The sequence below is a fragment of the Hibiscus syriacus genome, unplaced genomic scaffold, assembly GCF_006381635.1.
Source record: "Hibiscus syriacus cultivar Baekdansim isolate YM2019G1 unplaced genomic scaffold, ASM638163v2 tig00111084_pilon, whole genome shotgun sequence".
Classification (NCBI taxonomy): Eukaryota; Viridiplantae; Streptophyta; class Magnoliopsida; order Malvales; family Malvaceae; genus Hibiscus; species Hibiscus syriacus.
Window position 1 is genome coordinate 191,020 of NW_024062975.1, and position 27,106 is coordinate 218,125.

Here is a 27,106-nt window from a genome sequence, read left to right on the forward strand (position 1 = left end):
ATTATTAAAGTTATATGAAAATTAAAATTAAAATGGACGAGAATTCTATGCATCTCTATTATTAGGGGTTTTGACGTAATATTGTTTGTTAAAGTAGGTGTGCATATCCCACCTTTAACGAGCATATTGATTATGATGTATCAAATGATATTGATTATGGGTAATATATTTTTTAGGTACTTTTTTTCTCCTTTTTAGGGTTAAAAGTAGGGGTGTTTAATTGGTCTGTTTGGTTTACCAATCGAACCGAATTTTAAAAATCCACTAATTGAATGTTTTTTCGAAAAATATCAATTTTGATATATTTTAGTATTTAAAGTTTTATTTTTTTTAAAAATCATATATGATATTTATTTTTTGTTTCATTTTAGTACCTCACTCAGAACCGTCTCAAATATTTTTGGGGCCCTGAGATAAAATTAAATATAGACCCTTATAAAACGAAAGTATATTATATTACTTTGAAAAATTAACTTAATATTACATTAATAAATCATAGAAAATGATTAATTTAGGGGCTTAAACTATAAAAGTAAAAAGTGTAATTGAAAAAAATTAGAGACACCAATTATAAAGGTAAAAAGTGAGATAAAAAATCAGGGGTCTCAATTATAAAATTAAAAAGTGAGATTGAAAAAATTAGAAGTTCAAATTATAAATATATAAAGTGAGACTGAAAAATTTAAGCTCATCAATTATAAATGTAAAAAATAGGATTGAAAAAATTAAGGGTTTATTTATAAAGATAAAAAATAAAATTAAAGAAAATTAAATGACTCAACTATAAAAATAAAACATATAATAGAAAAATTAGTGCCCTATAAAAGATGAGGCCTTGTTGCTTAGGGTGCACCCCTAATAGACGGCCCTGACGTCACTGTTAAAAATTTAACATATTTAATATTTAATCTATCAATTTTGATTTATTTAACGTCTAAACTTCTAATTTTTTTAAATTTAAAGTTAAAATTTGAACAAAACACTAAGAAAATAAAAAAAAACGACTAAAAATCAAAATTGATAGTATAAATGATAAATACGTAATTTACTCAAAAACAAGCTCCACCTATCAAAGGACACGCGTCATTACGTGAATCGATCATTTCTTTCTTATTGCACCTCTCCAATCCAAATTATTACATTTGCCGGCAAACTCCGTATCTGAATGAATCTCAGGATTCTATACCAGAACGAAAAAAGGGCAAGCTCTATTCATCTCTTATCCACTTCGCGATTCTTTAAAGTCTTCATTTTTTCTAAAAAGAACAGACCTTTCATTTAGTATCCAGTTCTTGTTTGTCGTTGTTGCGTTCAAAGTAAGCTTGGATTTTCTCTCACAATCGAATCTTTGTTTCGTAAGTTTGACTCAGTGGTAACTGTAACATATTCGGAGCAACTGAGGAATAAAGTTTACCTTTTGGCTTGTTTTCGGAACTGGGTTTGGTTTAAACTTGACGATCATCACTAAATTCATGGTGGTGGACTGGATTTCATGTGATATTTAGCTAACTAAAAAGGTAAAAATACTCATTGTTTTGGGTTTCTTACATCTTTTTCTGGGTATGAAAAGTGACTTAACATTGGTCAAACTGTTCGTTTGTCTATTAGAATTCCTTGTTTTGTTTGTTCTTGGCATTTCGAAACTCTCATATGCCCAATTTCCATATTTTTCTTTTGCTTTTTCAGGTTTGATCTGTTAAGAACCCAAATTATGTACTTTGGTGTGAAGGGTTAGGAGAATGTTTGTTACAGCCGGTGGGATTGTGAAATGGGGTACGCCATGAGTAGGCTGGATATAGAATCTGATTTGTTTGATGGTGGTAATGCCATTACCGAATCCGGTAGCAGTAATAAGCCCGACGAACCATTGCGTAAAGTAGACGACGAGATTGCGCAGCTTACGAACCTCAGTTCAGGGCCTCCTGATGGACTGTGTCGATTCATGCCTGGAAAGCAGCAATTACCTGTTTCACCGGTGAGGATGTTGGCAGGTCGAGAAGGTAATTTTTCTGGACGAGGTAGATTCTCGTCGGCAGATCGTTGCCACATGCTTAGCAGGTATTTGCCAGTACATGGTCCTTGGCTTGTGGACCAAACGACCAGCCGGGCCTATGTTTCTCAATTTTCAGCCGATGGTTCTCTGTTTGTTGCTGGATTTCAGGTATCTGGTCATTGCCTTATATCCAAGTGAGATTGACTTGATATTGAATTGATTGGATGATAGGCAGCAACATATTTGATTTAATTTGATTGTGAATGTTTGGTTCCAGGGAAGCAATATTCGAATATACGATGCAGATAGAGGTTGGAAAGTTCAGAAGAACATTATTGCTAAAAGTTTGCGTTGGACAGTAACTGATACATCCCTTTCTCCGATCAGCGCCATCTCGTGAGTTCGCACATGCGGTTAATTTCAATCGAGTTTCTTTTACTCATTATTCTAAACACATTTTCTGATGCTAAGGGATATATTGCTGGAATAAACTCTCCCTATCTCGTTTTAACTTGTCTAAGTGTCTTCTTTCCTGTGAACTAGAATTTTTCGAAAACTACTAGAACTTTGCATCACCATTTTCTTAAGCTTTTATGTATTCTACTAGCACTTCAGCTTTTGCTGCAAACAAGGGTTCACAGTGATAAGTCGAAGTGGGTAGCTTCTGAGTGCCAAACATGTTAGTGTATCATTTAGGATGTTGTGGTCTCACTCTCTATGGGGCATGAAAAACAATACCAGATAAAACTCTAGTCTCTAACGTCCCCCAGTCCTTGTTTTGTGTTCTAAAACGGAACAAAAATAGGAAGTCGTTTCATGAATTTGTGCAGAAGGCGAGAGACATCCACTGCCTACACAGAGCTTGTAACCCACGTAATAGATTTTTCTGCATGTCTGTATATGCACCCGTGCATGCCTTCTTTGTCTGGTTATCGGTCGGCTTTCATTTTTGCAGATATTAGATATCTTAATCAAATTTATATTCCTTTTTTTCAGGTTTATACCAGCATGTCACCTATAGTTCATATTGTTAATGTCGGGTCTGCTACCACCGAATCCCATGCAAATGTCACGGTAAGATGATTTCCTTTGTAATCATTGAAATTAGGATCACTATGAATTTATAGGTTTCACATACGAGACTTTCATGTCAGGTCGTGACTATTACGTACACACACACGTGCACACATATATGAAAAGTGAGAATGAATAGAGTAACTAGAAGGATCGTATTTTTGGGGTAAGCATTTGTGGTTTTGAAGTTGAACAATACAAAATATTTTGATCATGGATGTCTAGTATATTCATCGAAGCATTAATTTTCCCAACAACTTTTTGTTCTCACTTTTGGAGTTCTAATGTTTATCAGGAGATCCATGAAGGATTGGACTTCATTTCTGATGACTATAGAGGATATTCTTTCGGAATATTCTCTGTGAAATTTTCAAACGATGGACGAGAACTTGTAGCTGGAAGCAGTGACGACTCCATATATGTTTATGATCTTGAAGCAAACAAGCTTTCCCTTCGAATTGTGGCACACACTGTCGGTTCACTTATTGTGTATTCTCAATGTGGTGATCCCTTTCCCTATTTGGATCTCTAGTTTCAGGGGACCTAAAGTTCATTTGTTTTTCATCTTGCAGGCTGATGTTAACACGGTAACTTTTGCCGATGAAAGTGGCAATTTGATATATTCCGGGAGTGATGATAATCTCTGTAAGGTAAATTCAAGTCGAAGAAAGCCTGAACACATTACAGAAAGCATGGGGTGTAGAGATGCTGTATTTTCACTTTTGATTAAGTAAAAGAAGATAACGTTTTGATTTCGTTTAGGTGTGGGATAGACGTTGCTTCATTGCAAAAGATAAGCCGGCAGGAGTCTTGATGGGACATCTAGAAGGTATTACATTTGTTGACAGTCGTGGAGATGGTCGTTATTTCATATCGAACGGTAAAGATCAGACTATAAAGCTTTGGGATATCAGAAAAATGTCCTCCAATACCTCTTGGTATGCCTTTTTCTTTTGGCTTCCAATGTGCCTGGTTTAGATCTTCTGTGCATGCATATGTCGTGTGTGCATGCTAACTAACAGAACTTTGTTTATTATCGACATGAATTTTGGCTATTTTGAAGCTAAAGTTGAAGACATTTTCATCTGTTATTGCAGCAATTTAGAGTTTAGGAATCATGAATGGGATTACAGATGGATGGACTACCCACCACATGCTAGGGATTTGAAACACCCCTGTGACCAATCTGTGGCTACTTATAAGGGTCACTCGGTCCTTCGTACTCTTATTCGCTGTTATTTTTCCCCTGTATACAGGCGAGTTTTCTTATCGGTTGTTTGCTGATATTAGTCAAATAACATGTCACCAAAATTTTCGATCCTTTTGTTGCAGCACGGGACAACGGTACATTTACACCGGATCTCACGATTCTCAGTTTATATTTACGACGTGGTAAGTAACCAACCAAAATTTGATATGCTTTTCCTATGGTTGCCTTTGGAGTCAATGTTTCATACAACATTAAGACATCTATAGATATTCAGACTATGATGCTTTTTGTTCGACTCAGTGTGCGGTTGTGTATGTTACAAAAACGTCGATTGCCGTCTGATAAGACGACATGCATCGAATGATTATACCGAAATGAGTGCGAAATAGAGACTGCAGCATAATGTGCTAAGTCATTGCATGAAAACCAACACTGCTGGCCTATGCTATACAACCAAATTCACTTTTACCGACCGTAATAACACGGTTATATCTTACAGGTAACCGGAGCTCAAGTTGCAGAACTAAAGCACCATACGTCTCCGGTAAGAGACTGTAGTTGGCACCCAAGCTACCCTATGCTGGTCAGCTCTTCTTGGGATGGGGACGTGGTTAAGTGGGAATTCCCCGGTAACGGAGAAGCACCATCCCCTACGAACAACAAGAGAGTTCGGAGCCAATATTACTATTGAAGGTGATTTGTAGAATCTGTACTCTATAATCATACTACATGCACAATATCGTTTACCGTATCTGCCTGTGTTTTAAGTAGCAGCATACATGAATAAATAATACAACTATGTAAGTTTGTTTATACGGTTCAATGAAACCCTATTTTTCGATACGAATGTATAGAATAATCTTACTCGTTCAAACTTGGTTAATTTACGCCGCTAATCACAGTAAGAAAATATAACATTATAAAGCGGTAAAACAAATGGGTTTAAAATTAATAACATTAGGCCATTTGTAGTCCTTTAACTATTCTGATAAATAAATTGGGTTAAAATTTGAGCTTACTAATATTTGCTGCACTCATGTGCCCAGAAATTGTAATATTATTATAATATAACATCCAGTCTCAATCAAACCTGATATTAGTTGATTCTGTTTCTTCTTCTTTATCATGTGTGAAAGAGTCGGTTGATCTGGTTGGTTTAAGTAAGTCTCAAATTTGAGTCATTGTGTATGCAAGAAATATCTGTTGGAGACTCATCCACCAAAACTAAATATACGAGAGTTCGAATTAATTCAGACAAAAAAAAAAGGTTTGGTTGGTTTTCATTACGAAGAGGACAAATGTGTAACCTATTAGGACCACTTCTATTTCTGGATTGACTTATATAACAGATAAGTACGTAAGTATATTACATATTTTTTTATTTAAATACTTAAAATATTTTATGGGCAAAATAAATATTTAAATTTATTTTTTCTATAAAAATAAGTACCTAAGTATTTTTTGATCAAAATAGGTACTTAAAAGTATTTAATTTTTTTTATCTAAGTACTTAAAGAATTCTTTAACTAATGTCACATGTCAACTTTTTGAGAAGTTAGATGACAAAATTTATATAATTTAAATACCTATTTTGACATAAAATATTTTTGAAATATATTTTGATAGAAAATGATATTTTAAGAACTTATTTTGACTAAAAAAATACTTTAAATACTTAAATAAAAAGGATGATAAATATTAGATATGTTTTTATGATATAAACCTTCTAGATCCGTAATAACTAAGTTTGTTGCCGTAAAACCTTAGAATTCAGTGGCGAAATCCGTCGAGAAAGTGACTTCTGAAGGGAAAGGCAAGAATTAGGAGCTGAAGCCAAGTAGTGGCAGTGCTAAAGACAGCGATTTTTCAGTTGTGTCAAGCAATCCATCTATGGCTGAGGAGGAGGATCTCAGCAGCATTGATGATAATAAAGAAACTCATAGCAGGAACCCGAGCTCCTCCAATGGGATGAGCTGAGAAAGCGACAAGTACTGCAGAAGAAGATGAGGATTTGAGCTGGGATATTGAAGATGACGATGGCGAACCTGTTAAAGCCTGATGAAAAACGATAATTTGATGTTTGTTGCTCAGAATTTATTGCATTCTGTTGTTTCTTCTTCCTTGTATTCCTTTCCCTTTTCATTTGAAATGCAAATATCTTCTAGGATTGATGTAGTTTTAAGACGATTGAAAAGAAATTGAAGCATCTGTGTACATACTAAAACTGCTTTACTTGTGGCCATTTTACTAAACCTTTATATTGATTCATTGACATATTGGTATGATCTTGAACCCTGGTTTTTAAACTTTGATGCCTGGTTCGGTAGATTTTGCAGCATGTGTTTCAACTTTCAACAGCTGAAGGTGATGCAAGCTTTCTTCCTTTCCGGGCATGCGGTGGAAGGTGATTAGTAGGTTTCTTTGATCGATCCCACAGTCCATGGCGAGAGCAACCCCGTGTACCACCACGAGGAAATTTTCCGAGCGAGCATGGCAACCGGACCATGGAGGACCTCCAAATTTCGGCATCATCATTACCAGTGCAACCTAGCCATTAATAGTCATTATGGTTCCCACCTATATTATGTACATAATGTTACATTCTAATCCAAATAGTTAGTGGTAACTACTTGAACTAACTAATGGTATTGTGAAAATAAATCATCATTTTTTATTAAACTAAAGTGATTATTAAATAATGTGTTTTAAATAATTGAATTTTATTAAACTAAAGTGATTATAAAATAATATGCGTTTTAAATATTTTTAATTATTTGACAATGAACTCTTAATCACCTTGTTGCAGTCGTTTGTCTTCGAACTGTGACCTCTACGAACAACAACGATTCCTTTAATTACTGATTTGACAATGAATGCTTAATTACACTGTTGCAGTCGTTGATGTTCGAACTGAAACCTATAGGAATAACAACGATTCTTTTAACTATTGAGATAAGTTGGTTCGTGCATAAATAACCTTAAGAATGATAATGATTCCTTTAATCACTGTGGTAAGTTAGTTTTTAAATAAAACGAAAATCTATACTTGTACTCATTGGTGTTATAATTAAGTTTAGGGTAATTACACTAGAGGTTATTAAACTATGATTAAATTGTTATTTTGATTATTATATTTTAAAAATTACAAAATAATCATTTTAAATTGTTATTTTGATTATTATATTTTAATCATTTTTAATTATTATGATAATTTTGTAACTTTTAAAAGTTAATAAGCATCGGATAAAAGTATAGGGACCTCTTTGTACTTTACCCTTGAGTTTAAATAAAGGAGTGATTGGTGTTGGGGACGGCAAAAAACAAAGATAATTGGGCTCGGAGCCCCTTTTATGTTTCTCCTTCCACTCTAAAAACCTCAACACACAATAACACGATTGAATACTAAAACCCTTCCCCTCGAAACCAGCAGCAAAATCCCCCATTTCCCATTTTCTAGCAACAGATCAAAGCCTAAAGCATAATCAAATGGCTGCTCTCGTCCTTCGAAGCTCTAATTCGAGGCGCCTTTTCTCATTCTCTTCCCCAATTTACTGGTCCTCTCGTGGCTCCATCTCTTCTTCCCACTTCTCAGTCTCCGATTTCATCTCTGGAAATGAGGCGGCGGTTCCAGCTAACGCTAACCCCTGGTGGAGATCCATGGCTACTTTCACTCGCACGTTGGTTCTATCCATTTCCTTTTTCGGAATAGATTAAATGTCTTTCTCTTTGTTACTTTCAACTCTCAAACCTTTTCGGGGGAGGGTGTGTGAGGTATATTTGTTCTTTTTGCGGGTTTAGCTGGTGAAAGTTAGTGCTTTGAAAAAATAGAAAAAAAGGCATTTTCTTCAACATTTTTGGGTTTACCTGTTTGTGAAGTTTGAAACATGATATCCAAACAATGAAAAGAACAAAGGTGGAAAATGGGTTCTCGTTTTAACGGTTGAAACGGTTTTCTTTTTCCAGAAAACCTCATGTTAATGTAGGAACAATTGGGCATGTTGATCATGGGAAGACCACACTGACTGCCGCAATCACAAAGGTTGACTTATGGTTATGCCGTTTTCTCTCCACAAATTATGTCACTTCGGAATAGTTATGAAGCCGTTATTAGCGTTACAATAATGATTTGATGACAGGTTGTGGAATTTTGTGAATAGGTTCTGTCAGACGAAGGAAAAGCCAAGGCTGTTGCGTTTGATGAAATTGACAAGGCCCCTGAGGAGAAGAAGAGAGGAATTACAATTGCAACGGTTGGTAATTTTTGTTTTCTCTTGAATAAGTTTTATGCAATTTCTCTCTTGAATATTTTTCTCCTTGCACTGTTATCACGCTTGATTTGATTTTGCAGGCTCATGTGGAGTACGAGACAGTGAAGCGACACTATGCTCATGTAGACTGCCCTGGTCATGCTGATTACGTTAAAGTAAGTCCTTAATTTAATATTGTAAATAAAAGTATGTTTCTAGAATCTTTTGCTGCAAACCTTGCTGGAGATGTTACACACACACAAAAATTGTTCTCTTATTACAACTTCAATTTTACTTCTACTGCTAGTCTTATCCATTTTCACAAACTTAGGCACCGATACTAAACATCTTGAATTGTTGTTTCATATTTTATTTTATTAATGCACAGCAGCCCTTAACTTAATAATGTAAATAAAAGTATGTTTCTAAAATCTTTTGCTGCCAAACCTTGCTGGAGATGTTACACGCACAAAAAAAGAAAATTGTTCTCTTATTAAAATTTCAATATTACTTCTACTGCTAGTCTTGTCCATTTTCTCAAACTTAGGCACCGATACTAATCATCTTGAATTGTTGTTTCATATTTTATTTTATTAATGCACAACACTATTCTAATTGTCAAAACTCTTATGAGCAGTGGCCTAACCATGACATGTTCTGCAGAATATGATCACTGGTGCTGCTCAAATGGATGGTGGTATCCTGGTTGTGTCTGCTCCTGATGGGCCAATGCCACAGACTAAGGAACATATTCTACTTGCTCGACAGGTGGATACATTACTATTAGCTGCTTGAATTATTCATCTTGGATGTTTGCCTGTGGTTTCAGAAGAGAGCTATTTATTTACATGTAAAATGTTTCTCTTCTACAGGTTGGTGTGCCTTCTCTTGTGTGTTTTCTGAATAAAGTTGATGCTGTTGATGATCCAGAGCTGTTGGAGCTTGTAGAGATGGAACTTCGTGGTAAGTAGCATTTTGAGTTATTCTTGTGTGTTCATTGTTTTGACTTCTTGGAACTAATTCGCATAAGTTTATACTTCCAACAGAGCTTCTTAGCTTCTACAAGTTTCCTGGGGATGAAATACCTATTATTCGGGGATCAGCATTGTCTGCTTTACAGGGTACAAATGAGGAAATAGGCAAAAATGCAATTTTGAAACTAATGGAGGCCGTAGATCAGTACATTCCTGACCCTGTGCGCCAACTTGACAAACCTTTCCTGATGCCAATCGAAGATGTTTTCTCAATTCAGGTACTGTGCCATGCATTTTCTTTCCTTAATACTAGTTATTTATTCTGGTTTTGCTGAATCAGTTGTTTTAGCTCTCTTTTGTGGCTTTGGTTATCATCTGTCTCGGTATTTCTTCCCTTTTTAGCCATCCAAACTCCTTTTGGATTGTATTAGATGTCAAGTAACTAGGTTGTGGCTATAATATTATTGTCATTTTCCCGATCTCTATCTCATGTTGATGTTAGGATGAAGACATGGGGCTTAATGCTTGGAAATGTTAGCCTTTTCATTTAAAATATGATAATGTTACTTGCACATTTTCTTTTGCTGGAATTGCAATCATATCTTTTCCCCTTCTATATTTGAGTAAATTTCCATTCTATTGAGTGTCTGAGCAAATTTTGAGTAAATGTCATAGAATTTTGTTACTATTGCATGCCAGAAACTGAATTTTGGAGTTAAAATTTTTATTTTAGCTCTGATGATTTTGACTTGTTTACTGAAGGGACGTGGAACTGTTGCAACTGGTCGTGTTGAAGCAGGGACCATTAAAGTTGGTGAAGAAGTAGAAATTTTGGGGTTAACACAGGTATATTTGTATATTGGTATTTTGTCATTTTCTTAACTCGGTATGCATTTTCTTGAGACAGATTTGCTGAACTGAATAATGTTCTGAAACTCTTTAGTCTGAATAAGTCAGCTTGATAAGGGTTGTTTAATGAAGGGTTTTGTAGATATATTTGATTAAAATGTCTTTAACTGTTAGTTCTAAAATTGAGCTTTCTTATGCAGGGTGGCCCTCTAAAAACTACAGTTACTGGGGTTGAGATGTTCAAGAAAATATTGGATCAAGGACAGGTAAATGAACTGTTATAGAGATTTGGTCGTGCTAAGGCTCGCCTACATTTGGTGTTAAACTGTATATTGTTTTTTCTACTAGGCTGGAGACAATGTGGGACTTCTTCTTCGTGGACTAAAACGAGAGGATGTGCAGCGTGGAATGGTAAATGGCACCTACTTAACTTTTCTTTACATCCCCTTAGTTCTTCAACAAATAGAGCTTCTTGGAGCGACTCTAATATATCCATAATATACATTCTTTCTGAAGTCACATTTTCCGTTTTCACATCAATCCTTGTGAAGCTTTCATGCTGAGGAATCTTTTATGTTGAACAAGATAGAAGATTATTCAGTAATGTTCATTATTAGCTGTTGAAAGAATATATATACATATTTATCTATATATATTGATGGTAAATTTGTATTGTTGGGCATGATGGTGCGAAAATGAGAATGTAGCAAAGCTGGAGCATCTGATTTCTTCCAATTATTTAGGTAATTGCCAAACCTGGAAGCTTGAAGACATACAAAAGGTTTGAGGCAGAGATATACGTCCTCACGAAAGATGAAGGTGGACGTCATACAGCTTTTGAATCAAATTACAGGCCCCAGTTTTATCTGAGGACGGCAGATGTAACTGGAAAAGTGGAATTACCTGAAAGTGTTAAGATGGTTCTGCCTGGAGACAATGTTACTGCAACTTTCGAGCTCATCTCACCTGTGCCCCTTGAAGCAGGTACATTATTCCTTTTTTTTCTCCTGAGCCAAGAATGGTGTTTTTCTCTCGTCATTGAAGTCTAAAAATGATATTAGAAATAAGACCATCTTAACCTGCTGCTTGTCGTGAATGTGTAACAGGACAAAGATTTGCCTTGAGGGAAGGAGGTAGAACTGTCGGTGCTGGTGTAGTATCCAAAGTACTGAGCTAAGAAGTTGCCACTCCAGTTTGGCTGATGGTTTTTACAATTAGATGAAAAAGGGATTGTTAGTGATATGAAAAAGGGATGTTCTTGAAATTTATTTTTGTTCAATTTCCGGTGGTTTGTAAGCAGTCAGCATGTTTTACCCCCATTTCCACCCCAAAAATATCAATTGAACAGCATTTTGATGTCATTGAAAATATTAGTACTGTTGAGCAGTGGTACAATCCCATGTAAACTTGATATCTCGCACGTCATAATCAATCAATTTTCTTTGAACAAGTTCTCTTACAATTAAATGAGCTTCGAGGGAAACAACCTTCAATAATATGTAGGGGAGAGATGCTATTATTCATCAATTTTCAGTTTATTTTCATAATTTTTTATAGTTTTGAATTACTATTATTATTTTTTATTAATTTAGGGTGATTATATCTGTTCTAGAGACTTACAATTAACAATAAACACTCGAATACTTTGTACAATCTGTGCTCGAATACGACTCTAAAATAACAATTATCCCTTATATTCCATGCAATCTTTGCCTGAACACGACCTCTAAGAGTAACAATCATCTATATACATGTGTAATATGTGCTTAAACACGACTTCTAAGAATAACAATATCCCTTTATTCATTGGAGTAGTTTAGTTTGTGCCAATTTTTTTAAAGAATTCAAGACTAAAATATAAATAAATTTATATAATAAAATTTAATTTTTCACATCATTAATCTGTTATTAAATTGATAGATAATAGTAGTTTTGTAATATTTCAATAATAATTATGATGATTTTATCCTATATGGTTATGAAGCCATTGTAGTTTGAGTTTTACAAAACTGATCTGATGATCGGTTCTCGAATTTTGATGAATAGATGCTTGCAGAAGAAGCAAAGGCCACGGCTGTTGCCTATGATGAAATTAACAAACCCCCCTGTTCAGTAGGGGGAACTGAAATTGCACTGGTTGGTAACCTTTTTTGTTTGCCGTTCAGATTTTGTTTGGGCTGCAATGATATCGCACTTTCCATTTTGCAGGCTCGTTTGGAGTATGTACATGCCATGGGCATCTTGATCATGTTAAAGTAAGCCGTTGACGTTGGCATTAGCACTATTATGAGCAATGGCCTGATTGTAACATGTTCTGCAGAATATGATCGCCGGTGCCCGGATTGACGGTGGTATTCTGGTCGTGTCCGCTCTTGATGGGCCCATGATGATGGAACAGACTAAAGAATAGATTCGAGTTGCCAGACAGGTGGATGTACTACTAGTAGCTGTGCTCAGGTTGGTGTTTCCTCTCTTTTGTGTGTTTTCTGAATAAAGTTGACACCGATCCGCTGCGGTTGGAGATCGTCGAAAAGGAGATTCGTGGTAGTGTAGCCTTTTTAAGCCATTCTTGCCTGTTCCTTATTTTGGATTCTTGGAACTAATTCACGTAAGTCTTACGTTTGTAACAGAGCTTCTGAGTTTCTACAGATTTCCTGGGGATGACATACATTTCATTCAGGGATCAGCATTGTCAGCCTAAAATGGTGAGGCAACAGGCATAGACCTGACAAATTTGACCCGAACCCGATTAGTCGAACCTATTTACTTGATCGTTACCCAAAATTAACTCGAATATGATAATCAAAGTTGATCTGATATCCGACCCATATCCGATCAGAACCGTACCTGAACCAAAATTTAGTGAAACCGAAATTAACCTAAATCGAAACCGAAAGAAACCCAAACCGAATTTTAACCCGAGCCAAAAACAACACGAACCAAATTTAACCCGACCCGAAAGCAACCCAAAGAGAAATTAATTCGAACCGAACAATAAATTAATTTAAATAAAATTGATAATTTATTAAAAATATTAGATTTATAATAAAAATAATAGAAAATTTACTTATGTTATTACATAGGAGGAATATAAAAGTAAGGATCAAATTGTAACATTGAAAACAGTAATAAATAAAATAATCTAATTGTAATATTGAAAACAATAATAAATAAATTTTTTTTTGATAATCTATTTTCATTACCCAAGAAAGCATAATACTGCTACAAGGAACAGCTGAATACGTTAGCAGCAGGCATAAGCAACAGAAAAATCAGCTAAGCCTAACACATAATCATAACAAACTATAAACCGCTAAATGCAGAGGATGCCCCAACTTGCACAAAGGGTAGCATTCCTCGATTCCACTCTGTCAATAGGACAACTGCTCAAACGGATCCTGACAGTGTCTTTAATATCCTCCAGAAGATCTTCCATCAACCTTGTTTTACCTCCAAACAGCCTGCTGTAATAAAAATTTACTTATCTTATTTGTAATAAAAATATTAAATTTATAATAAAATTAATAGAAAACAACTAAAACAAAGGAAATACTATTAGATTTATAATAAAAATAATATAAAGTTTACTTATGTTACGACTAAAACTTAACAAATAAAGTTATGTATTATTTTTTAAAAATTAATAAAAATTTTAAATTCATAATTGGAAATAAAAATTTTATTTATTTATCGTATAGTTCTCATTATAAACTTTTCATACAAGATTAATATAAAATTTTGATAACAAATTCTAACACGCATTACAGAATCGTACTTGTGTCAAATTATGGATTTATCATCACTAAATGTTGGTTTAATTAAAAATATTGAATGATTGATAATTGATAATTGAAATTAGGCCCAAACGAAAAGACATATTTTTTTAAAGAATATATCAATACTTCTATATATACTTGATTAGACTCATAATTAATTCAACCCGAATTGATCTGATCTAAAGGTTGACCTAACTAAAAATCAACCAATTTGATATTGACCCGACTCGAAATCTAACCAATCCGATATTGACCTGACCCAAATATCAATTGATCTGAACCGAAAAACAACTAATTCGATAATCACCCGACCTGAAAATTGACTTGAGTCGATACCCGACCTGATCCGATTTACAGTACACCCGAACTAGATCTAACCTGACCCGAATAAAATTAAACTGAATATAATTTATACCATAAATAACCCGACTCAAAATGACCTAATCCAAATGACCAGTTTGCCAACTCTAAACAGGCAAAATTGCAATCCTTGAACTAATGGAGGCTTTAGATGCATACATTCACGACCCCGTGTTCCAACTCGACAAGCCTTTCCTGATGCCGGTCGAAGCCGTTTTCTCCATTGAGGTAGGGGGCCGTGCATTTGAACTAGTGGGGCTTAAAGCTTAGTAATCTGACATAATTTTTTTTTCCTTTTGGTGTTCTTTCTCATTTTCCGTGAAGTCCGTATGCATTTGTCTTCAACTGTTAGTTTTAAGATTGAGCTTTCTTCTGCAGGGTGAGGGTGGACCTCTAAGAACTACGGTTACTTTGGATCAGGATCAACATGTTACTCATGGATCGAGGGCAGGTAAGTGAACTAGACTTTGCCTTGCTAGCTGAGGCTCTTCTGCATTTGGTGTTGAACTGTATTGCACCGTGTATGGAACTAAGCTTCTTTACATCCTCTGTAATTGTCGATGTCCTGGCCCTGCCGGGAGCAGCTAGGTGGTTCACAGAGCCGAAAACATCAACAACTAGCTTTAGACAGATGGTAAAGCTGAAGCATCTGTTTCTTCCAACTGCATAGGCGATTGCAAAAACCTGGAACCTTGAAGTCGTCCGACCGATTCGAGGCAGTGGTGTATGTCTGCACGCTAGCTGAAGGTGGGTGGATATATTATAACCCAAGACAACTTTTGAGACCCCAGGTTTTTCTGAGGACTATTGATATAACCGCAACGGTGGACTTACTCGGAGGCATTTCGATGGTTCTACCGGGGAACTATGCAAAATACCAATTACAATCAAGGATACATAGTTTCAAGGACAAAGACAAAATTGTAGTTATATTAACTTCATAACATGGAAGGTATGGTTCTTTTTTGCCCTCAAGGCAGGCATTAGCACTGGTAAAACATCATAACCTTGGCTCTCACCTCTCCATTTACAACATAATGATAGCTGTACATACACAAGCTGCAGAGATCAGGTCTTCATATGTGCTCAAGGTCATCATAAGACCCCCATTGGGTAGCATATAAGTCAAAGTTCCATTGTCCCTCCAACTCCCTCTGTTCTTCAGATATCGACGTCCAAGATCAACGTTGCACCTCCAGAAGGTTCATACAAACCTCAGCACCGCTACAGCCATCAAGGTCGCAGCTCTGAAATAGATTTGATTTAAGCTTCTCTCCACTCACTTAATCATCTCCTCTTCCTCCGGATCCGACTTGCTAGTATTCTTGCTGATATGTACGACCATGTCCCTAAGTCGGTTGACTGCCCGCGAGAGCCAAACTAGTCCAAAGGCGAGGCCAGTGCTAAATAGTTTAGATGTACCAAATGGAACTCTCCCACAAGCAACCTTAAAAATAGCAGAGAAGAGAACAGCAAGACCAGCCCCAGCAATGCTAGCAGAGAATTGGGTCAAGAGCTGAGGAAGTTCAGGTTCGGATTTCCTAAGGGAAAGAACTGCTGTTCTGCCTTGCCGTCTCTTATCAACCATCAAGGAAATAAGGCACTCACATGCATGAAAAAAGTTCTTCTTGTAGAGATCTCTATCCCTGCCTAACTTCTTTGAACCCTTCTTTGGCGACGGCTTCAGCTTGATTTTCTCAGGACTGTCAAAAAAGAGGTGATGCATGAGAATACAAGAAATAGAAAAACATTCTGAACAAAAGATTTTCATAGAATATACGAAAACTAAAGTTTTTTTAGAAGTTTACATTTTCACAATGTATAAGAACAAATGTCTTTAGATCTCATAATCAGTGGATGATAGCCAAGTTGGAAGATATGTAGGTCAGACCTGCCACTTCTAGCATAGTACGTTCATTTTTGTAAAAGGAGATGTAACCAAAACCTGTGAGATAATTGAATAAAAATTCTAACATTGCCTAGGGCACCGAAAACATAAGCACATTGCTGAACCTCGTTAAAAATTTTTGTGTTCTTTCCGTTTTCTTTACCCGATTATTCAACACTTCAGGATTTTTTCATGCCTCGTGCACTTTTCAGCTATCCCAAAGCCAAGCAGTTCTGTATCCAGGTAAGCATATGTGACCGAAACATGGCAAGTATAAGCATTCTGCAAAGACTACCATAGATGTGTTAAGTAGCTCTTTAACTCTTTTTCATCCGAACAATAAAATCACCTCTCATAATGATTCATTGTGTCGGAGTTCCAAATATACAAACACTCGCATCTAGGCGAAACAAAAATTTAATCAGCATAATGTTTCTACGAACAATTGATTCCGTCTCTCTCGCTAAGTACATAAATAATTAGTTGAATACAAGGAACTGGGCAACAAGTTGCAGACCTGGTTTATTGATCATCACAGGCTTACGTAGCATCGGATCAACATCGATAATCAGTTTAGGCCGATGAAGTGCAGTAACTGGTTTTGTCTGCTCCAGGAATCGGTTGCTCCTAAGATCAAAGGAGCCTATCTGTACCATGTCTTGTTTCATTATATGAATTGGAATGAAGGATCCACACTCCTGCTTGGAACAATAAAGCAATCTTTAATAAAATAATTAGAGATACATGTACTAAAACTCCATTCAATCACTCGAAATTCTCCATGTTAAAATGATTAAGAATTGCACAGATGATTAAACAAAGAAGAATTATTAATCCAACAAACAACAACATATCTAAAAAACCCAAATCATCAAAACCGTAGAAAAAGGAATTACCTTGATTCTAATGCCTTGCTCTTGGTGTAAAACAAGGCCCGGGCCCTGAGGGTACCCATGAGAAACCATCAAACAAATCTTCATCATATTGTTTGATGAAGAGACGCCAAGTTTATAAAAAATAATCCCAGAATCTTCTTTGTTACAGAGCTAAACACTTATCCATCTGGAGAGCTGAGAATCCTAGATTCCCTCACAATTATAGTTCCTATCTGTGTGGTTATAAAAGATAATAATGCAATGAAGATGGGGAAATCTCGATTTATGTGAACCAATTGTTGGGATTTCATAAATCTGTGTGGGTTTGGTATGCCTTTGAGAATTCCAGACTCTGAACTCGCGGAACAATGGCCAAAGGTTGTCGCTTTAATTTACTTGGATTCTTCTCAGAGTCGGATTCCTTTGGATTTATTTTTGACCGTCCGATTCAAATGATTCTTACCTATGATCGCCAATTTCAGTTCTGGAAATTCTGCATTTATACACGATCAAACCTTGATTTGAATGGAATGTCAGTTACCTTGTCTTCTTCAAGCACGTTTTGAACACATTAAATTTCCACTGTTCATGGAAATCAATAATTATTTTTCCATTTGAAAGATTGAAGAATCAAATTTTTCTTTAAAAATAGCCAGCTACAACACGCTCACTCATTTTTCTCTCTTTTGCTTCTGCTCTCTAAGTTCCAATGGCAGATGGTCCGAATGTCCCGGTATTAATCTGTTCTTCATTATATATACATATATATGTTTAAAAGCCACTGTTTCTGTTTCATGTTTTTACGTGTTCTTTTATTTTTCTTTTCAGACGTGTGTTCTGAAATTGAATATCCAGTGTTGTTCAACATGTCCCGAGAAAGTGAAGAAAAAGTTGCAGAAAATCAATGGTATGTTCTTCCTAAAATGACCAACACTTTTTCAAAAACATTTCTGATTGTTGTTGTTGTTTGGTTTTTGTGATCTAGACGTGTATGATATCGACATAGATTCCAAAAATGGGCTGGTGTCTGTTCGGGGTACGGTGCAGCCCTCGGTGCTCATTCAGACAATATCAGACAAGGTCGGCAAAAAAGCAGAGCTTTACTCCTACGACAGGAATCCCGACATTCAAAGCCAGTTGCCGGACGACCGCAGTCGTCGTTCTCCTCGTAACCACCGGGAAAACAACCGGAAATGTTGTTTTGCCGATGAATCTAATGTCGATGATGATGTTAAGGACCCGCAGCATGGCGTGAGAAAGAATAAAAACGGGCTTGCTCGTTGGTTCGGCAAGAAGAGTGTTGTTGAACCGCCGAGGATGTTTAGCAAGTTCGGAGGACTGCGGCTAGGAAAATACGTGAGGCTGCGGCAGCCACCGGCACCGGCACAGCCACCGTCACTACCACCGTGATCGTAGTTTATTGAGAAATGGATAATAATAGCCACCAGTTTATTCAAACTGGTCACCATCACACCAAAAAACAAAGCGGCCGCTCCTTACATTATGGTTTCTCCGAGAAGGAATTACCGACCCGAAAATAGATATAATTTTATCCTATATATTTAAAGATAATTACAATAATACTCCTCTATATATAATTTTTTTTAATTAAATAACTATTTTTATTAAATAATTTTTTTTTATTTCGAGTCGAATCACGGGTGAAAGACCCTTTCTTCTTGGATCGAATAGCCAAAAAACCCGATCCGACCCATTGCCATCCTAGATGATACAATAGCAAAGACCATAATAATCCATCAATAAATACATAAATCTCAATTTCTCCACGCTATCAATTTTCAATCCCAATAAAATCAGTTTCTATTTTGTGACAAGATGAGGCAATCATGGGACCCAATCCCTCATCGACACGTCATATTTTACATTAAATAAAAGGAAAGAGAATCATATTAGACCAACAAATACAATGGGCAATGTGATCCGTTACTCTCTCTCTCTCTCTCTCTTAAACACGCGCAAAAATTTTCTGTATTTACAAGTTTAGCATCGATGGGTCCACCTCCAAAAACATCTTCCCCTAACGAGCTCGAGCTCCCGTCTGTCACCGTCTGATGGCTACAGGCGTCCCTGTTGATCCCATCGTCGTAAACTTCTTCATCGGACGACAGTGGTATGAGCCAGCAGGCGCCGTGCAAGTGCCCGTTCACACAAACGAAATACTCCAGCCGTCGGTCGCCGGAACCGAGAAATCCAGCCGCACTCTTCGGCACGAGCCGAGCCGCCGTCATACTCCAGACTCGGGTCCCGCAATAAGGACACCTCACGCTCTCTTCGAACGGTACTTGCCGTCTGATCAAGCAAGCTCTCCTCTTGGATCTCATGAAACCCAGAAATACCCCTCGATATATCCCCTGGTGGTCTTCGTTAGTCTTCGTTACCCCCCACCGGATGCTCGCAGGGATCACTGATGAACAATAGATCACTCCGGCACCGCTTCGCCAAGAAGCTCCGACCCGACGTCTTGGAAAACCGAGAAGATCGGGCAAAATGACCCGAGTAGGCCGACTCACCTTGAAATGACGAGTTGACTCACAACCGCTGCAGAAAAACATGAGCTTCGCGAGCGCATCCCATCCGCCACCAATTCTTCCGTTGGGGTCACCGTTTGCCAATGCTGCAACCATCCGCGGCGCTCTAAACACGCAGAGCTTTCGCCATAGAATCCTCTTCGCTATAGCTCGAAGCTTGTGGTTCACAGAAGAAACTAAACAGAAGACCTGTAGATCCCATTTTATTGACTCAAACTGTCAAACACGAGTAGGAGAATTCGCTCGTTTAGTACCCCCGAGTCATCCAACTCGGACTCGTCATTAAGCCTGCGCCTCTGGGTGGCACTCATTTTCCGAAAGAGGGGCAGAACAGAATCCAGACAGCGATGGTACTAATACGAGTCTAAACGGCTAAATATCACACGTCTGAAATTCAAAAAAAAAACTCGGGACACGTGTCGTGTCCAAATGGGTGGATTGCTTCTCTAGATAATCTTAACACGTGGTGGGTACCGATTGATCTAGATGGACGCGTGTTGAAAGGACGTTGCGTGAATTTCCGTGATGGAAAATCTAACGTCAGGCGTTACGAGTAATGCCCATACACGTGGAAGCATATGGAGATGAAAAGTGGTATGGTGAAAAAGAGGATTTTTGACGGATGAGCACATGGGTCCCAAGCTGTAGGGTAGGGTATTGTCTATAGACATCAGGTAACGTACGAAGATAAATTTAGGGTAAATTACGTGTTTAGTATCTAAATTATCAGTTTTGATCAGCTTTAACATTTAAACTTTTATTTTTTAAAATCATACATAACATTTAGTTTTCGTTTCATTTTAATACTCACCATTAAAAACTTAATAGACGGATTGACGGGACATAGCTCCAGTGGACGGACAACCAATCCGAACGATGGACCACGAGAGAACGATGAGTCGATCAACATAGTCCAGTTTTAAGCCCATCAGATGGCTGACGAAAGAGATCGAAGGATGAAGAAGTCGAAGATTTCATCATCGATTCGAGGAGGTTGAGACAATTTTCAATGAAACGAATTTTAGGCTTCATCGACCGATATATGTGATGGTAATCGATTATAGACACGGCGGCCGACGAGTCTGTCCATTAAATTTTTAACGTCGAGTATTAAAATGAACAAAAACTAAATGTTAAGTATGATTTTGAAAAAAATGAAAAATTTTAAATAAGTAAACACGATCAGAATTGTAAATCTTTTAACGAAGATATAAAACAAATACGAACAAAATTAAAACTAAATACTTTTCTTTATGGTTTGGAATTGGGTTGAAAGTCACCGAGAGGGAGCCTCGAGTCAGCTTCACAACATAATGCGTGGGATATTGAAACAACAAAATCTTTTTGCTCATTAGATACTGAAATCACCCAGATATGTGTTAGTTCACATTAAATTATCAACAACATCCGTACTTGTTTCTATTAGATCTATTCATGAATGGTTGAATGACAGATTATCATTTAAAGAAGGTATAACATTTATAGCTTTTGTTTATTGGTTTTTGTTATTTTCTTGAGGTAAATTCAGCCCTACGAGTAAATCTCCAACTGCTTTTCTTCCTAATAAAATCTTGAAACCACTTGCATATGCTATATATACTAAGTTCGTCGGTATCATACCAATATACATATCGCTTTTGTTCCAGTATCTTTTAAATTATCATCATATATATATATATGTATTACATGCATGAAAATATTAAAATCATTTATAACCGAGGGATGGGGTTCGATTATGTTTCATCAACGATTAAGATAGCTTCACTGTGATGCTATATTGAATTCGGCATCCTCCAAAAATTCCCACTCTTCATCGATTAGTAGCTCCTTGTCATCAGCTTTGTACCATTCGTCTGATGATCTACTTTTCGGTGATTGCACATCGACGGGTGGTGTTGGGCTACTCTTCTCTAGGGTTTTAGCCGTCTCTCCCTGCTCGGGACTAAGATCTGGGGTCGTGCTTTTCGGAGATGAGCTGGAGGAAGCCAGGATGCGGCTGGTTCGGCTTGAGGATATGAATTTGCTCAACGGGATACACTGATCAAACTTCTCTTTAAGCGATCTTACATCCTGGCAAATAACAGATACTTCTCCTCTGCAGACAGGTGAAGAGTGAATCAGAGCTAATATGTTAAAAACACAAAATAATAAATGCGATTCATGTATCGACGCATTCTATCGCAAGGAGTTGAATATTCGTGGTGCCGATGGATCCTAAATACCAGACAAAAACTATCATATATATTGTGATTCATATATCTGCCCCACTCCAAATTTACGTTCTTGTTACTACCAATAACAGATCAAATTAACTGCGAATTCAACACTTCCACCAGTCGACAGTTTTATAACAAACTCATAAATCAGGCATGGTATGAGGAAAATGTTTGATGCTAATTGATAAAAGTAGATAACCGGGAAAGAAAACCTACTGTAATGAGTCAACAATCTGACCACGTTCCATAAGAAACTCTCGTAACTGCAGTAGAGCGTAAACATAAAAAATAGTAAGTTCAAATTGGTAATCTATTTCAAACTTTTGTTAAGACTAGTAAGAGGTGATACAGACTACACAGAAATGAAAAGCTACCTTGGAATTTTCTTCTGCCTCCTGCTGTAAAATCTCAGACTCTTGAACCACTTTTGACATAATCGCTTCTTGCTCGGCAAGAGCGCTAAGGGCAGATTCTTTTTTTTCCAGCTTCTCCTGCTCTGCTGCTTTCATCAACTCCTTTGCAGCAGCTAGGCGAGCTTCAAGGGTTTGACGCATCTGTGGATAGAAGCATACAGGTAAAAGAATTGAGTATAACTAGCTCAATGTCTTGTCCGTATCATGTTCCTGGTTAAATACACCATAAATTCCCAGGATAATATATAGTACAAATCTCTAAAGAAACTTGTTCTGTGATGAATCTGTTTCAAGAAATGGTTGATTTATCACATGGACAAGAAAGTTAACCGAACATTAGTTCATTGCACAAGATGATATATGTCATAAAAATTGTCCAACTTCTCCAACGCCTCATGCATGGATAAACATATTGAACAACCAAGATAAAGATAATTTATGGCATACAGATAACAAACAAACGAACTATACCAAGGCAAATCATATCAAGGCAAGATTTTCTACAAAATATCTACCAGATAATTTAGTTTGTTCCTACAATACCTCATCGAGAATGGAAAGAGATTTATCTCTTTCCTCTGATAAGCTGCGCAAGCGACTTTGAAGCTCCCTTCCTTCAGAGAATAAAATTGCCTTCTCCCCAAATACATCTCCAGCCTGCTGAAAAAGAGAGAACATTGGCTGAGCTTTCATACTCTATAAAGAATCATAGAGCTACATAGTCTTATACTCTTAACAGTAATAAAAAAATGTGACTGTTAAGAACTGCACAACCATGTCATTTGCATCCTTTACCTGTGCCAGCCTCTGTCTAAGTTCCTCCACCTTGACGAGAATATCTAAACCATCCTCGGCACATTCTTCTTTTGCTAGTTCTGCAGCTTCCTCTTGAAGTACGACTTCTCTCATCAAATCCATTATCGACTGCATGAACTGAAACAAGGTTTTCTACACCAAAATATGGTAAGCTAAGGGTATGCCCTCCCGAAATAAAACAAAAGAAATAATGAACTAACTTTTCATAATGAATAGCTTCTTATATAAGCAATAGCATCAGAATTCAAAACCTAATAGGTACATCATGCCACAACTGACACAGTTATCATTGCAGAGGATTCAGGCTCATACCCATTTAGCATCAAAATTTAACAAAAGAGAGCTAAAGGTTTGGAGCAAAGAGTACCTCATTATTTTTAGCATCTTCAATGACCTCTTCACGTAGATCAATTCTGCATGTTTGACTAGACCCACTAACAACAGGATTGACGGTATCATCCTCAATATTGCCCATATCACTGATGGGGTCCTGCTGGGATTTCAGTTCTATAGAACCTCCTTCTAGTTTCTCAGAACCAGTAGAGTGGTCATTGATTTCAGAATGAAGGCCAGCTCTCAGGGCTTCTGCCATTTGTTCTTGAGAAGATGATGGAACAAGAAGAGCCCCAGCATTTTCTTCCCCTATCAAGATTCTATTGAATGAACTGTTTCTGCATGAAACCGCATTCAGATCTAAAGGCCCATATAACTTTAAAATATCATTATAGCTGCCACTGCTATCAGTATTCTCCAGAAGTGAGGTAGACTTATCAGCTGTGTCTGGTGAAGTATGAGAAGTCCTCACAATCCCATCTTCAATGGCTACGGTTTGGTCTTTAGATGCAGACCCCTTAATTTCAAGATTCACATAAGGCAGAAGATTATCAATCCCTAAAGCACTCAAGCTGACACTAGATTCAGCTTTCCCAATTTCAGAACATTTTTCTGTGTTCCCCAACAAAATCAATTCATCGGTTACAACATCAGCAGGCTCATTATTGTTGTTCTCATGGGTTTTTGAAGTACTCGCTGCACTTGATGCCTCAACAGAACCCACACCGGTAGCAGCACCTGTAAGAACATCGTCTCTGAGAACTTCATTTGCTTCCAACAATGGATCTGTAGGAGAGCATGCTGTGTTCACCAACAATACCTTCTGCTGCCTCAATCGATTGCCTTCTTCCTCATCCAAAGCTTCAAGTTCAACAAAAAACATGACATTAAACAGGTGAATAGATGAACAAATAAGTCCCAATAGGCTACTACAAGACAGCAATGGATAAAATGGCAGTTACCCTCTAATCCACAGTACTGAACATACAGATAAACAACTAATTCTTCAACAATATTGCAGAACTAAATCATGAAAAAGAATACCTCTATTTGGAGGCACGCGCGGATTCGGTCTCCTTGAGGAAGAACTAGCAGCCACCGTTTGTTTAGACATGTAAGGCAGAATCTCAGACAGAACAATCTCTGCAGCTGCATCCACATCCTTAGAGTTCTCAATAGCAACAGCTTTTAGAATACGCGAATCAACCTGTGCATAAAGGTGTAAGCAAAAAAAATTACTGCATATTTGTTACATTTCTTTTTTCAATTTACTACTTTGTGCTTCATACCCCCCCCCCCAAGATGAATACACACACACACGCACGCACATATATAAATCAATAACAGTATTGGATTAAATGAGTGAAAAGAAATACCTGCGGGAATATATGCATCAAGCATTTATAAACCTTTTGAAATCCCATTCTGGAAAGCTATTAACCTGCAAAATAAAGTTACAAAATTTACACAATATTTATAATCAACTTCATAAACAATAAAGAAAATATGCACGATGAGAACCATAATTGTAATCATGTTAAGCATACGTAAAACTGCCAATACATTGATTTTTCAAACAGAACTGAAGAAGCATTATAGAACCAAATTTCTTCCAACATGACGGAGAAAAACAAAGGAAGAAAATAGGATTAGTATAAAATACAAGTATTATAGAATCAGGTAAACCAAAAACAGAAACCCTAGTGCCATGCTTGGTGATTAAAAATATACAAGACCAGTTTTTTGTTTAAAAATAATAATTTCCTTACTTGATTTATTAATTTAGAAAAGAGAATAAAAATAATTAGAAAGTAATCAAAACATCAAACAAAGGAAAAACAACTTAAGAAACAATGCTCTGTTTGGCTGCAGAGAAGAAAAAAAAGACAGAATTTAACCGTGAGAAAGGAAAAAGAAAATAGGGTTTTCCAGGAAAAGTAGAAAATCAAATCAAGAACCAAAAAAGAAAAGAAAAACCTCTCTTTTCAAGCGAGAAAGGGAGAATGATCGGAGAAAAATAAAAGGACGGGGTGAGAGTTTTGGAGAAGAGGAATGGCTACTAGTATTCTCTAATTATTTTATGGGTAAACTACTATTTTTTTGCTCGCTCAACTTTTAATATATTTCTATTTTAGTCACGTAATTTAAAATAATTGAATTTTACGCTAAATCTTTTAATTTTTATTCATTTTGATCACCTAATCATTAAATATTTAATATCATTCTTTTTGTTCAATACATAAAAATATAAAAAATTCTCATCAAAACTAAATTTTGAGATTCCATTTATTTTACTAATATTAGAGTATTTTCTTTTAAATTAGAACACTAGAAAGTTAAATAAATAATATATTTTAATTTCATGTTAAACATATGTTAGGAATTTTAAATCAGATTAAGATAAAATCAAATTTTGATTTTATTTTGTTAATTTTAAACAATTTCAAGAAAAAAATAAAATTGAGAAGGATAGAATAGAGTACGGAAACACTTTGGTATTAATTATATCAGACAAAGAAATATTTTTGTTATGAGTATAAATAATATTAAAATTTTAAGAAAAAATTAAAAATAAAAATATTCAATATGCAATATTTTGGTTTTACGATAGATATTTATGATACATTTATTTATCGAAAGTCGTTTTAATAACGTAATTATAGACTAAACAAAATACAGTCGTTACTATCATAATTAAATATAACAATGATCACTTAGTGATAGTCTGATAAGTAAAAGCATGAACAAGCGAAGTAACGACGTACATAAACGGATCACACTAACGGCTCTGAACACTAAACATGAAGGAAAAATCTTGAAGAAGAGCCATAACGTTCAACGGAAAAAGCGATCTCCTATTATCAACAATCACATCCGGCACATATATGAAATAATCAACATATCATCTTATACAAACGAACAGAGAAATCAGCTACGATACCTTTTATCAGAAAAAAAAGGTAATGAGAAAACATTATTATTAAACTATGTTAAAGTAAAATTAAAAAAGTAGTAACAGTAGAAAGAATGAACAGAAAAGGAAACAAAGGACGGGGAGGTGGCGGCCAGCCGGCCACCAACGCTGCTCCAAAGATAGAACATTAGGTAATCGGCGGCTAAGGAATGATGACTGTTGCATAGAGAAATACTAGGAATTAGACATTTAACAGTTGAATGGTTAAAATAGTAAATTTTGAAAGTTTAATAATAAAATTTGATATTTTTAAAGTCGATTAATTTATCCCATATTTTGTTTCACCAACTTGATTTTCAATAACAGTAATAAGAGTGAAGTATACAAACAGTAATCCGATCGTAATTGTTATTTTGTTAAGTGTCTCGATTATTAAAAAATTTAGAATGATTTTTCGATTATTCCAAGTTATAAAATTATCACTCTACTATTCATATGTTGTAAACTCATCATTTTTCATTCAAAAGTTGATGATTGTATGAACTTGATGTTAACCTGTTAACTCAGACATAATAAAATAATACTTTAATCATGTCTACTAATCGACGATATAATACTT

At 36.2% G+C, this 27,106-nt stretch overlaps 6 protein-coding genes and 1 pseudogene across 7 annotated transcripts in view; 3 read left to right on the forward strand and 4 right to left on the reverse strand.

Moving 5' to 3' along the window:
* The first annotated feature begins 1,158 nt into the window (after positions 1-1,158).
* Positions 1,159-5,121, forward strand: LOC120152085 (LEC14B protein-like). Its single transcript, XM_039164381.1, is given in 12 exon segments — positions 1,159-1,517; positions 1,687-2,161; positions 2,271-2,373; positions 2,376-2,389; positions 2,990-3,067; positions 3,363-3,539; positions 3,640-3,717; positions 3,830-4,005; positions 4,165-4,323; positions 4,400-4,434; positions 4,437-4,459; positions 4,777-5,121. Coding segments are annotated over 11 exon segments (1,428 nt in total). The 5' UTR covers positions 1,159-1,517; positions 1,687-1,768; the 3' UTR covers positions 4,969-5,121.
* Positions 5,122-7,062: 1,941 nt separating this feature from the next.
* Positions 7,063-27,106, reverse strand: part of LOC120152083 (preprotein translocase subunit SCY2, chloroplastic-like) — a 31,723-nt gene continuing 11,679 nt past the window's right edge. Inside the window, exons 14-16 of the transcript XR_005518655.1 lie at positions 18,917-18,924; positions 15,797-15,799; positions 7,063-7,073 (exon numbers count right to left, since the gene is read on the reverse strand). The gene's annotated coding sequence lies outside the window, so the exon portion shown is untranslated. The remainder of the gene's footprint in view (positions 7,074-15,796; positions 15,800-18,916; positions 18,925-27,106) is intronic.
* Positions 7,688-11,573, forward strand: LOC120152086 (elongation factor Tu, mitochondrial-like). Its single transcript, XM_039164382.1, has 12 exons — positions 7,688-7,954; positions 8,241-8,316; positions 8,435-8,527; positions 8,626-8,700; positions 9,188-9,292; positions 9,397-9,487; positions 9,571-9,776; positions 10,261-10,344; positions 10,548-10,613; positions 10,696-10,758; positions 11,091-11,331; positions 11,454-11,573. Exons 1-12 carry the CDS (start codon positions 7,764-7,766, stop codon positions 11,522-11,524), a joined length of 1,362 nt encoding a protein of 453 aa, XP_039020313.1. The 5' UTR covers positions 7,688-7,763; the 3' UTR covers positions 11,525-11,573.
* On the reverse strand, positions 15,722-16,357 carry LOC120152092. The gene is made up of 2 exons (XM_039164385.1): positions 16,327-16,357; positions 15,722-16,278 (listed from the first exon to the last, which is right to left on the reverse strand). Exon 2 carries the CDS (start codon positions 16,252-16,254, stop codon positions 15,763-15,765), a length of 492 nt encoding a protein of 163 aa, XP_039020316.1. The 5' UTR covers positions 16,255-16,278; positions 16,327-16,357; the 3' UTR covers positions 15,722-15,762.
* On the forward strand, positions 17,956-18,656 carry LOC120152028. Its single transcript, XM_039164327.1, has 3 exons — positions 17,956-17,979; positions 18,075-18,153; positions 18,232-18,656. The coding sequence occupies exons 1-3, from the start codon at positions 17,956-17,958 to the stop codon at positions 18,654-18,656; spliced, it is 528 nt and encodes a 175-aa protein (XP_039020258.1).
* LOC120152090 lies at positions 19,033-20,126 on the reverse strand (annotated as a pseudogene).
* LOC120152082 lies at positions 21,391-25,634 on the reverse strand. 2 transcript variants are annotated; one of them, XM_039164376.1, is made up of 9 exons: positions 25,551-25,634; positions 24,950-25,014; positions 24,618-24,780; positions 23,608-24,434; positions 23,220-23,372; positions 22,968-23,084; positions 22,386-22,565; positions 22,228-22,274; positions 21,391-21,890 (listed from the first exon to the last, which is right to left on the reverse strand). In XM_039164376.1, the coding sequence occupies exons 2-9, from the start codon at positions 24,995-24,997 to the stop codon at positions 21,557-21,559; spliced, it is 1,869 nt and encodes a 622-aa protein (XP_039020307.1). In that variant the 5' UTR covers positions 24,998-25,014; positions 25,551-25,634; the 3' UTR covers positions 21,391-21,556. The 2 variants fall into 2 exon arrangements, with proteins under 2 accessions (XP_039020307.1, XP_039020308.1); XM_039164377.1 differs by lacking the exon at positions 25,551-25,634 and adding an exon at positions 25,396-25,502.